Source organism: Danio rerio, chromosome 10, assembly GCF_049306965.1.
Source record: "Danio rerio strain Tuebingen ecotype United States chromosome 10, GRCz12tu, whole genome shotgun sequence".
Taxonomy (NCBI): Eukaryota; Metazoa; Chordata; class Actinopteri; order Cypriniformes; family Danionidae; genus Danio; species Danio rerio.
Genome location: NC_133185.1, coordinates 11387501 through 11401161, shown reverse-complemented (window position 1 = coordinate 11401161; position 13661 = coordinate 11387501). Strand labels below are relative to the sequence as shown.

The 13661-nt window shown below is 33.0% G+C and overlaps 1 protein-coding gene across 1 annotated transcript in view; it reads right to left on the bottom strand.

Moving 5' to 3' along the window:
- slc27a4 (solute carrier family 27 member 4) overlaps positions 1 to 13661 on the bottom strand; it is a 38958-nt gene that overhangs the window by 10633 nt on the left and 14664 nt on the right. Inside the window, 4 exon segments of the mRNA NM_001017737.1 lie at positions 4085 to 4194; positions 4424 to 4515; positions 5858 to 5927; positions 8041 to 8199. Coding sequence (NP_001017737.1) covers positions 4085 to 4194; positions 4424 to 4515; positions 5858 to 5927; positions 8041 to 8199 — 431 coding nt within the window.

The following is a 13661-nucleotide window of genomic DNA, read 5'->3' as shown; positions in this document are numbered from 1 at the left end:
GCCATGGATAATTTTATCATTAATTTCAAAATAAATATGAAACATAACTTTGCTATATTAACTAATGCAAAACAGATATATTTTTAATTTATAATGTACCTAATTTAATGAAAACATAAGAATTTCATTTATAACACAATGGAGTTTAATGCCAAATACACAAGTCAAGCAACACCTGCCTTTGCTTTGATTTGCTCATTGAGGACTTCTGAATTCAGTTCAATACATGATTAAGTCTTTAGCGTTTTTACAATGTAGTTTATCTCAAAAGTGCTTAACATAGAAGTTCTAGTAGATTAAAGCTGTGTCATACCAGTTTTCAGAGTTCAGTTTAGTTCAGTTCAGTGTGGTTTAAGTTTCACTGCTAAAAGTCCAAACAAACACAGAAGAGCAAATCCATCGATGAAATGCTCCACAAGTCCCATACAAGCAAGCAAGTGGCGACAGTGGGGAGGAACAAACTTCACCAAATTGTGAATTGTGGTCTATCCATTGAGCAACAGTATTGTTCATTTCAAAACTAAAATCATTTACAATATTAAACTGAAAAATTCAATTCAGGTTTGTCTTATGTAGCTCAAAAATAAAATTAACAAACAAAAGGTTACGTTAATTAGAATGACTCTATTAAAGACATTAACCCAAACCCTAATTTCTCCCTCTCTTCTGAGATGGGATGGCAGGCCCTAGTTTGGGCATCTGTCTAGATGGCCAAAACAAGACGAGCCAATTTTTGAACATTGTGTTACACGTTTATACAGTATATTACATTTTTTTTAAGAAAGAAATTAATTCTTCATAAAAAATGTCTTTATCATGAAAAAATTATATACATTTATTAATTAGACATTAAGCAAAAGAAGAATTAATTTAGGTGTCTTGCATACACCCATATTCAAAAGTAAGAGGTTGATAGTTTCAGGGGTTAAAGTAAAAAAAAAAAAAACCTGAGCCTGAACTTTTGTTTTAATAACAAAAGTAAAGTAACAAGAGCTTAAAGTGCTTAAAAACTGGTAGAATGAGACTGAGATATGAGATTATGCTTTGCAATATTCATTTAAAAGTACTGTCAAATAAAGTATTTTCTTCTAAACAATAACAAGTGCTTAAAGGGCTTAAATAACAAGTGCTATAAAATGCTAAAGAACTGAACTGCTAGACTGAAGATTAGAAGTGAAATCAAGGCCATTATTACTCATTTTTTCTATTTTTCTTTTCTTTTTTCTGGGTCCTGCAAACACTTTCTTTTTAAGACATTTGGACCAGAAGAGGTCCAGTGGAGGAGGCTGAGGGTCTGCTGTTTGTCCAATCATGTTTTTTTTTTTTCTTCTGTCAAATGAAAATATCAGGCTACCTCAAAATCGATCACTCCACAGGAAATATGCATTTAATTAATGGTCCGCTGTTATTATTTCACAAAACCTCAGTCAACATTTTTAATAAAAGTAATTAGATTAAAGATAATGTCTAAGGATTATGACTTATTTCTCCTGTCTTACTCTCGGTGCATGTGTGTGTGCGCTGCGTGTAATGAAAGAAAATGACAATGAACCTCAAGGGCTTTATTTTGAGGGTCCAGGCCCAAAGAGCAGGGTGCAAAAGCATGAACGGCGTGTCAGGTGTGTCAGAATCCACTTTCGCTATTTTAAGGATGGAAAAATCCACTTTGCGCCGTGACACATGATTTAACAGGGTTGAGCTTATTCTCTTAATGAGTTATAGGTGTGTTTTGAGAATAAACCAATCCCAGTCTCATCTCCTATTCCCTTTGTGCCATAGCGTATTTGCTATTTACATTTATATTTATTATTTATATTTATGTAGGCTAGAAAACATTATTTTTTGTAATATTTTAATCCTTTAATTATTTTTCCTTTGTAAAGATATTTGTGTATTGATGTACATTCATATTATGTATATTCCTGTGTGTATTAAGCAATGTGTAAGTGAGGCGCACAACTAACGCTCTCTGCGCTGAACTTTAAGTTCTGCTTTGATTTGGTCTATTGTGCCGGCGTAAATGCACACGCGGCGGAGGCGCACTCTAAAACTTGACTTGTGGATAACATGAAGGCGCGCAGCCTAATTCATTTCATGTTTTGCTTAACTAATTCTGTAAATAAATCTCTCTTGAGCTATTAAGGGAAAAACGTAGAAGAAATTTGTCATTAAATTAATTTTAGCAGAGATGCAGCTGCCAGTCATTTTCACATTAGTTTTTCAGTTAGGAATTAATATTAGACTAATAGAAATGTCTACACTATAAAGAATTTTATACTTTATTTATTCATTATTATTATTATTATTATTATCATTATTTTCATTATTATTATATAAGCTATAAAATCCTTAAAAATATTTGCTTTCATTTTGACATCGCTAAAACTCACTTTTACAGTTGTAAAGAAACATCCCATTATACAGCAGCAGTCTCAAGTTAGGACACTAAAAAAATGCCTTTTGAGTTTAAAGATGATCGGCCTGCAAATTCAAGTTTACAGTGTTACAATTTAAAAAGGTATACTGTGCGTGAGTATGTGGATTTACCGCGGATCCACCCCTTACATGTGCTGCAGGCTGAATGATAATCTAGGTAGGTAGACAGGCTCTCTGTTTTGCTACATTAATGCCCTAAAATGTAACTAACACATTATTTTAAGTAACTACAATTTTTTTATAACATTCAATTGTAACATTTATTTTTTGCCTAATGCTGATATTGGTTGGGTAATAAAGCGTTATGACTTGGTTATGATTTAGTTTAGCTTGCATGTGTGGGCATAGTTTGACGTCTTTACCTAAAACTTTAAACATTTATATTATTTGTGAAGTAATACAGCTCTGGATAACTTGAAACAGCGACCACAAGTCTCTCCTCCATCATTAAAAGTTTGCCATAGACGCCTTGACAACCCAAACACTGCAGTCACCTCAACAGAAACCCTGCAGTGCTTTTATTTGATTGAAGAACGAAAATATACGATATATATTTTTTCCTCACTGCAACACGCTGGAGATCCGGCATGATACCGGAATACTTTAAGCCCTGCATTTTAAATATTTTTGAAAGTCTTCAGGTTCATGGTGGCGAAGTAGGTGGCATGATCGCCTCACAGCAAGAAGGTCGCTGGTTCGAGCCTCAGCTGGGTCAGTTGGCATTTCTGTGTGGAGTTTGCATGTTCTCCCCGTGTTTGCATGGGTTTCCTCTGGGTGCTCCGGTTTCCCCCACAAGTCCAAAGACATGCGGTACAGGTAAATTGGGTAAGCTAAATTGTCCGTAGTGTATGAGTGTAAATGAGTGTATAGGTGTTTCCCGGTGATGGGTTGCAGCTAAAAGGGCATCCGTTGCGTAAAACACATGCTGGATAAGTTGTCGCTGTGGCGACCCCAGATTAATAAACGGACTAAGCCGAAAAGAAAATGAATGAATATTTTTTATTATTTTTCAATCTAAATCCTTTTACCTTATTAAAATTTTAGTTTTCATATTTATTCCTTATTATTTTTGTCAAAACATTTACAAGTGTAACTTCTTATTAACTTTGGAAAATGTTTGGTGCATTTGGTGTTAAATTTAGAAAACATCCTTATTGCCACTTAATATAAATAATATGCAACTTTCCTTCATTGATTTTCTTTTCGGCTTGGTGCCTTTATTAATCTGGGGTCGCCATAGCAAACTGAACCGCCAACTTATCCAACATATGTTTTACACAGCAAATGCCTTTCTAGCCGCAACTCAACACTGGAAAACACCCATAAACCCTTGCATTCACACACATACACAACGGCCAATTAAGCTTACCCTAATTCACCTATAGCACATGTGTTTGCACTTGTGGGGGAAACCGGAGCACCTGAAGGAAACCCACACAAACATGGGGAGAACATGCAAACTACACACAGATATACCAACTGGTCAAGCCCAGGCTTGAACCAGTGACCTTCTTGCTGTGAGGTGATCATGCCACTGTGCCACTGCGACACCCATTATGCAACTTATTTCACTTTTTAACAACATTTTCACCCACTGAAATGACATAAATTCTCCATTATTCCACATGAATAGACATCCTTTACTCACAGTGCAGTTGTATTTGATACAGTCGTCCCAGAACTTTGAAGCACTGAACTTCTTCCTGATCACTACAGTCATTCCATGGATCAAACCCTGTCCAATTCCCACTATGTTTCCTGACGGACACAGACAACACACCTACTGATTACTTCCATGAAGTAAAGACAAAGAAAGTTCATTAAAAAGAAAAAGTAATTTCCCATTTTATTTAAACTGCATGAAAAACATACAAGCATATTAACAAACCACAAAGCTGTCACACAGGAAGTGGCCTGAAATGAACTCTGTGACAGGAAATGTGCACACATCATGAAGGTTTTGATCAGCCTGTGTTCAGTCACGTACCTGCAGAGTGGTAAAGCGGCAAACAGTCATAAAGCACATCCTCAGGCTTCATCCTAAAACCATAGTAGACCAAGGCAGCCATGCGGTAATACCTAAGGTAAAAAACAAAGAAGAGACCATGTTAAAAAAGGACAAAACACTAGGGGTGTAACGATACACTCAGCTCACGATACGATGTGTATCACGATATAATGTTCACGATTCGATATGTATCACGATATTTGGAATAAAAATTTAAAATTAAACTGAAATGCAAATTTTACCAAGTAAACCATTTTTTTATGTATTTCTTTTGTTTCAACTTGTTAAACTGAACCTTCTTTAAGAAAATAAATTAAACAGGCCTGTCTCTGGAAAATAAAACAATTTAAAAACTTCTTAAAAATATTATTGAAATGACAACTTAAGTAAACAATTAAAGTAAAGGTGCAAAAAAAATAAGCTTTCTATTTAATTGAATTTAACAGTAAGAGCTAAAGGCTTTGCTTGGTCACTTGCGTTTTTTGTGTGTGCAAAAAAAAAAAAATCCACATTTCCAGGTATTTAATTCATATTTAATTAAATTCATTTAGAGATATCTCTAACTACAATTGTGACTAGTCAAAACTCATTTAGAGATATCTGCAAATATTTTTCAATGGAAGTCAATGGAGGAATATGACTAGTCATAATATATTTGGAGATATCTCCAATCTGATTTCGTACTAGTACAATTGTAATTGCAGATATCTCTAATTGTCATTCTGACTAGTCGAATTATAATTATGACTAGTCAAAATATAATTAGAGATATCTCTAAATATATTCATGGATAGTCAGAACAAAGGTTTAAATGCTAAAACGGCTTGCCATACGCGCGCGTCAATCATAGTCCGCCCTCTGTAGTAACAGCTCACAGTCAGCTCACGTCATGTGTGATTTTGCGGCGGGAACATTATATGAAGACAGAAGGATATTTTAGGGTGAATTGTACCTTATAAATACAGTATGTGACTCTTTCAACACCATTAGGAGGTATCCATGTTGCTGTGCAAAGTATGTAAATCACTGTGAAGACTTTAAAACTTAGGATGTTTGACCCAGTATGCGTGTCAAAAAGCGGACGAGTCTAAAGCAATGACTGTACAACCGAAATGTTGCCAGACGTCTGATTTAGAGAGGATGGGCCATCCTCTATTTCAACTCCACTCATCTTGGTCTGCTGACATTACTGCTGCTGCAATCTGAACTCACGTGCGACAGCAGGTGGAACGTAGCTCACGTGCAAACAGCTCAACTAATAAGAGAAAACGGACGTCATATCGTAATCAAATCGTCATAACGCCACGATGCATATTGAGACATTTTTGCATCGCAATAAATCGTACAACGATAAATCGTTACACCCCTACAAAACAATGTAGGAAAAAGAGTATTGAACTATCACACACTTACCGACTGTGTACAACAATAGCAGCTTTTGGCATTCCAGTGGTTCCGGATGTGTAGATGTAAAACAGCCGATCTAGAAGCAAAAGAAAAGGAGGAAAAAAACAATATATGTCATGCTTGTGCATGCTGATCCTTTTTTATTCTATTTTTTTGTGATCAACTGACCCTTCGCTAAGCCACACCCAAAAACCGACACACACCAATCGTGGCTTAGCAACCGTAGCTACGCACTGGAGGACTGTCAAGCTTTCGAGCAAGGGAAACTAGCTAAAGTGCTGTGCATATGGATTGTGCTTATCTGATACCCGATATCCTAAGTTTGGACAGGGTGGTGGAATTTTTATTTTTCTTTTCAAAACCTAAAACACAAGGGGACAAATGCCAGAATGGATCAAGCTCTGTGGGGGGGGGGCGTAAAAGCAGCAAAATTCAGTCATATTTCCATCTGTTTCAAGCTATTAATATTTGAATTACATATCAACAGAACAAAAAAGAAATATGATCCCAAATTGAGGACTTGCGATTAATATACTTCACCCGCAGCTGTTTTTCAGTAATTTATAAGCCTTATGTCCATGTCAGAGGTAAATTCACCAATGTTTTTGTCTGTCTTTTGGAGATTTAGTCATTGCTGACGACGTTATAGCGGGTTAGTTTCTGCTTTTATATTTGGTGTCTGATTAATATTTGCTGGTAGGGAAAATCTATTTATTGACTTCTGCATTTCATACTTTGATTTGCATTTCAATTTATTTATTTTTGTCCACAAATTAGAATAGAAACGGTATAAAAAGCACACAAACATACTGACAGTAATAGGTACTGTACATTGTTATGGGTCAATGATGCTAATATGTGGCACAAATCCATCAGTTTCCCCTTTCTGGCTGTTAATTCTCTGAATAAATTATGTAGAAGCACTGTCCATGTTCGTTTCCTCGTCAGTTAGTAACACTATACTTCATTGCACTACAATTAATCTACCGGGCTTTTGGGGAAAAGAGAAAATCACGGTAATCATTGTTATTATTAGATTATTTTAAAATTTCACCTCTCCTGCTGTGCATGAACTAAGCTGTTGAATGGTCAGCGTATGAAGTAGTTTCAATTTTGATTAAATTATTTTCTAATCGGTTGCGTATTATGTTGTGAATATACCCCTGTAATGCATGTCTGGCTTTTTTAGATATGTCACCTGTTCGCCAAAAATGACTAATTATATCCCTGGGAATGTCTGACACCGGCACATCCATATTGTAATAGAAATGCCAGGCATCAGTTCTTCATTACTGATAAACAATAAAAATCATAACTCCACATTACAGAAGCTGTGATCTGACTATTGCGAATGCACACATTGCGATATTGTTGATAAAACAATATATTGTGCAGCCATAATGCAAACAGTGGAATTTGACCTAAATTCAGACCCAATAAAGTTCCTCTCAGGACCTTCAAGACAAAAAAAATATGTCCCAAATTAATTCCATTTAAACTGCTATTTTAATCCCAGTGCCATTCAAACAAAATGTTATATGACCTTTGTCCACAGGCTTCCAATTTTTTAGTTGTTGCAAAATTATGAATATTTTGACTTTTTTCAGGTTTGCCCTGTGGAGCAAATCCAAATTTTTCTCCTGTTTTCTGCGTTAAGCTCCATGAGCCAAATCAATTTAAATTATGTAATTATGCAAACAACTATACATACAAAACAAACACATGGTTTGTTTGTTTTGTATGTACACAAAGTACTGAAATGTGCATGTATGTGTTTTACTTATTTAATATGAAAATGCACAAAAGTAAGAGTAAAACATGTAATGTTTCTTATTATTGAATTATCCAAGACTGTTATGATCATAAATAATCTGCTGAATAATAATAAATACTTCATCTTTTGTTTATAAGTGTTAAATTTCATTGCATTATGTAAACAAACTTCACAGGTTGAAATCCTTAACTCAATTAAATAATTTTTAAAATAATTTTTTGATAGTTATCTCTAGGACTGATGCTGGCTAAGAAATTTCTGGCAAGTTAGTTGGTAATGCCCTTTTTACCACAGAAATTTTGTTAACTCATATTCAACAATATTATAGTTAACTAAAACTAAAAACACACAATTAAATCAATTTTTAAATAAACTGGAGGTTGATTTTTTTCTATTTTGAGAGCATGCTACTTGCCTGTGAAGCTGCGATCTGGTTGTTTGGGCTGGATTGTACTAGTGGTCTCCAGGAGCGGGTCTAGATGCTCTGTTCCTACAGGAACCCGCTTAGGGTCCCATTCACCAGAGACGAAGAGCTTAACAGTCTTTCCCATGGAGCTGTGCACCTCACACATTGCTAAAACAAATAACATGCAGAGAAAAATAAATGAAGTCACCATCACAGGTACAAAACTACATATATAAAAGCTGGCCAGAAAGTTAAGAAATTTTAAATACCTGAAACTGAATATATAATGTAATGTAATATGTGCTTAAAAGTTGTAAGTTGTAAGCAGTTAGTTTCAAAGATTTAAAGTTAAGTTTGTAAGTTAGACAGACTGCTATGCAAATTCTACACCATTTGGTGGGTACATCATTGTTAGCTTTTTTGCCATTCTGGGAGGTTGCTAACAATGCTAAAATATTTTAGAACATTAACATGTAAGTACATTAACATGTTTCAACACATTGCTAGAATGTTAAAAGCTCATTTGACACATTGTTAGCACTGCTAGTAATTAGCATCCTAACTTGTTAGTTTCAGCATATTTATAGCATGTTACAAGCATGCTTAAAAACGCTGCGAGGAAGTTTTAGCACACTGCTAACATGTTACTAGCACATTGTAAGCATAATTTTCGCAGCATATTGCTGAAGTAAATTAACACTTTACTAATATGCCATAGTTACTTTTTAGTCTTTGCAAGTGAGACTCATTTTTATATTTTTTTTCTTAGAAAAACCAAAAGTCTGATCATAGCTAACATAATAACATGACAGAATGAGTCTAGAAAACTTTACAGTGAAAACACAGGACAAGCAAACAAGCCTGGCAATGTTAAATCAATAGGAACTAAAGCTGACTCAACCTGGCATGCTTTATGAGTAGGTTTCCAATTACTTAAGAGACAACTTGGAGCTCAATTACATTAGGACATGTTGCCATCCATGACCTCTAGTATGAGTCCTTTTTGCTGCAGTGATGCTTGTTCACTGTGTGCTTTGACCTTTGACTGGGATAAATCTGCATTCTTTACCCTATGCTACTCATTCATTTGATTCTCTAGAGTACACATACTTGCCACTTCCTTATTTGCTTCTTGTAGTGTGTAACGCTTGCAACACTTCCTTCACTGACACACTTATATTCAGGCAACAGAACAGACATCATTAACAAAATAAAATCCTTGTCTAAAGTCAACATGAAATCATTATTTACCCTCTTGCTACACATTCCTTGTATTACAGTGCCATATGAATCAATGCATGTCATGATTCAGTCCAAAATGGATTTAGTCTTTTAGAATAACACAAATTAAATAAACTAGCGGACTTTCTTTTAGAGTCTTCAAAATTTTAGATTCAATAATATAAATATCCTGTATCAACCAGTATTAATTTTGTTGATAAAAGATTTTTGTCATAACTTTTGTGACGAACAGGTTTCTACCCTCAAAAACTACATGAAAACTAAATGAAAATTAAATGAAAATTAAGTGATAATGATGACAACTATAATAAAAATATACTGATTTTTTTCATTGACTAATAAAATGAGACATAATGTGAGATAATGTGATTGATGTTTTGTATGGAACACATATCATTTGCCAGTCAAATGTCATTACTTATTTAATCAGTGCTATATCTGAGCACCAACTATTGTAACACCAACTGCAAGAGCTTGGTAGACTAACATTGCAAAATGGACGTTAACTTTTTTAAGCCCTTTAAAAGAATTAATGGCTTGAAACTGTTCAACAGACTGGTTAAAAAAGACTACATTGCAGAAAAATGATTTTCATACTTTGAATTTTTGTTTTATTTCTAGTCCAAATATCTAAAAATTCTTGAATCCAGAAGAATTTTCTAGACAAACAAAACATATTGTCTCGTTTTAAGAATTAATATGCCAAAAATAAGTGAGTTTTTCCTTAAAACAAGCAAAAAAAAAATAATAATAAAAATCTCATGTCAAAAGGAAAAACAAGATTATTTTGCTTACCCCACTGGCAGATTTTTTTTGCTTGGAATAACTGACTTAGTTTAACTTAGTTATTTGTAAAAATGAGAAAATATGTTTTGCTTGCCTAAAAAATGCTTCTTGGTATAGGAATTTTTAGATATTTGGACTAGAAAGAAGACAAAAAAAAAAAAAGTAAGAAAGTTTTTTTGCAGTGTAGTAGTTTACCACTACTTTAAAATTAATATAAAAATTAAAATAAAGGGTTTGCAAAATAATTTCACAATCCTGCATTTTCAGTGGGCCACTGTTCTTACATGTGGATTGATTGCTGACACATAATTTTACATATTACTTATGACATACAGTTAAATTATTAGCCCCTATTTGAATTTTTTTTCTTTTTAAAATTTTTCCTGAACGATGTTTAACAGAGCAAGAATTTCACAGTATTTCTGATAATATTTTTTCTTCTGGAGAAAGTCTTATTTGTTTTATTTCGGGTAGAATACAAGATTTTTTTTATTTTTTATGAACCATTTTAAGGTCAAAATTATTAGCCCCTTTTAGCCATTTATTTTTCGATAGTCTACAGAATAAACTATCGTTATACAATAACTTGCCTAATTACCCTAACCCGGTTAACCTAAATAACCTTCAAGTTAAGCCTTTGAATGTAATTTTAAGCTTTATAGAAGAGTCTTGAAAAGTATCTACTGTAGTTAAATATTGTTTACTGTCATCATGGCAAAGATAAAATAAATCAGTTGTTAGAAATGAGTCATTAAAACTATTATGTTTAGAAATGTGTTGAAAACAATCTGCTCTCCGTTAAACAGAAATTAGGGAAATAAATAAACAGGAGGGCTAATAATTCAGAGGGGCTAATAATTCTGACTTCAACTGTAAATAAATATTGCATATCTATTTTTAGTCTTGAATGATAAGACTACATTCCATAATTTAGTAAGACTGTTTTATTCAATTTAAGTTAGAATATTTTGCATAAATAAATGTATACAATATTTTCATTGAATTACACTTAAATTAATCCAAATATATTTTAGTCAACTAAACCTCGAGTAGATTTAGTAAAATCTTATGAAATTTAGTCGACTAAAACTAAAATGATTAAGAAAACTAAAATATGACTAAAATAAAATTGCTTTTAAGTCAAAATACTACGACTAAAACTTAATCGAAATTTGCTGTCAAAATTTAGCGACTGTGTAGCATATTTTACAACTCAGCTGTCATTGTAACAGATTAGTGCAATGTTTTACACATAGTTATCGATTTTTTAAACATATTGCTATTGTAATACAATACACTACAAGATATGACACAATATGTGGCTACATGATATTTGAAATGATTACATGGAAATATTTAGCTTTTCTGCCAAACATATTATAATATGAATTCGATTTCAGAAAATGGCTTGAATAATGGCTGAATATTTTAGAATTGATGCAGTGAGTTTGTGTTATAGTGCATCTGGATAATACTGTACAATTAACTAGAGTATATATATATATATATATATATATATATATATATATATATATATATATATATATATATATATATATATATATATATATATATATATATATATATATATATATATATATATATATAAACATATTGCTATTGTAATACAATACACTACAAGATATGACACAATATGTGGCTACATGATATTTGAAATGATTACATGGAAATATTTAGCTTTTCTGCCAAACATATTATAATATGAATTCGATTTCAGAAAATGGCTTGAATAATGGCTGAATATTTTAGAATTGATGCAGTGAGTTTGTGTTATAGTGCATCTGGATAATACTGTACAATTAACTAGAGTATATATATATATATATATATATATATATATATATATATATATATAAACATACATACATACATATATATGTACGTACGTACGCACGTATATATATATATATATATATATATATATATATATATATATATATATATGTATGTATGTATGTATGTATATGTATATATGTGTATATATGTATTTTTACTTGTAGTTAATAGCTGAAGTCAGAATTATTAGCCCCCCTGAATTATTTGTCTCGTTTATTTTTTTCCCCAATTTTTGTTTAACGGAGAGCAAATTTTTCAACACATTTGTAAACATAATAGTTTTAGTAACTCATTTCTGATAACTGATTTATTTTATCTTTGCCATGATGACAGTAAATAATGTTTTACTAGATATTTTTCAAGACACTTCCATACAGCTTAACGTGACATTCAAAAGGCTTAACTGGGTTAATTGGGTTAACTAGGCAGGTTAAGGTAATTGACATTGTGCATCTTGCAATGCAACTGCGATGTCAATGCGATATATTGTGCAGCCCACAAATACATAATGCTGCTAATATTCAGGAAATAGTATTCAGTAATAAATTATTTCAAGACATTCTTTTTTTAAAAACTACTAACAATATAGAGAAGTAAACAAGTCTGGCAAATTCAAATCTAAAAATGACCTTAAAGGGCCCTCGTTTCAGCAGGGTGTTTTCACACCTCTACTTTGGAAAAAGTCAGAAAAGTGGGCGTGTCCAGCTCTGTTTAGGGGGGAGTGTCGGAGGAAGAAAAGAGGCTTGGTGTGGGAGTGTCTATTTGGGCGCGCTGAATTTCAGAGTCAAAACACACAACCACAGCGGACAATGTGACTGCCACTTACTGATGTCCCACTATGGAGAGCACCTGAACCACTCATAGATGTAAGCTTGCTAAGTAAACCTAAAGATGAATATAGTGGAAAAGAAGTAAACACGATTTTAAATAATAAGTATTATTCAACTTTACAAATTTTTACAGATGGTTCTAAAGAACCTAGTAGTAAAAAGATAGAAATAGGTGTTAATATTCCAGAGTTCAAAGTAAATATTAGTTTAAAATTGTCCAATAATCTATCAGTATACACTGCAGAGTTAACAGCTATAATTATAGCATTACATTGGGTTGAACAAGTCAGACCAAACAAAGTAGTAATCTGCTCAGATTCATCTTCAGCCTTAGTTAGTATAGCAAACTCAAAATCAGATAGAAAGGATTTAATAACAGAAATCTATTTATCTTTATATCGATTAAAGGAAATAGGAGTAGTCGTTTATTTCTGCTGGGTTCCATCACATATTGGGGTATCTGGTAATGAAGTTGCTGACAAATTAGCAAAGGAAGCACTAAATAAGCAAGAGGTGGAGGTAAATGTACCTCTGGGGAAAAGAGAGGCAAAATCGATTTTAAAGGAAAAACTAATAAATAAATGGCAAATTAGATGGGATAATAGTAATACTGGAAGATGGCACTATTTAGCATAGCTTTAGCATCTTTGGCCTGTCTCTTTTGAAATTGCTGAGGAAAATAATGTGTGTTGTTTTTATTTCATTTCACTGACTGCGATCACCAAATTCACTGTTTGATTTGATTGATTACAAGAGCTGGATTCACTGGTCAGATGCACTAGTAGCCCACTGAGAACATCTGCTGTTTACAAGGTGGTAATGCCAAGTGAAAGGCATAAACTAAAAATAAACAGACCATTATTGTTCATCAGCATGGACGTAAATATATTTATCGCTATATTTATTTATATAGTT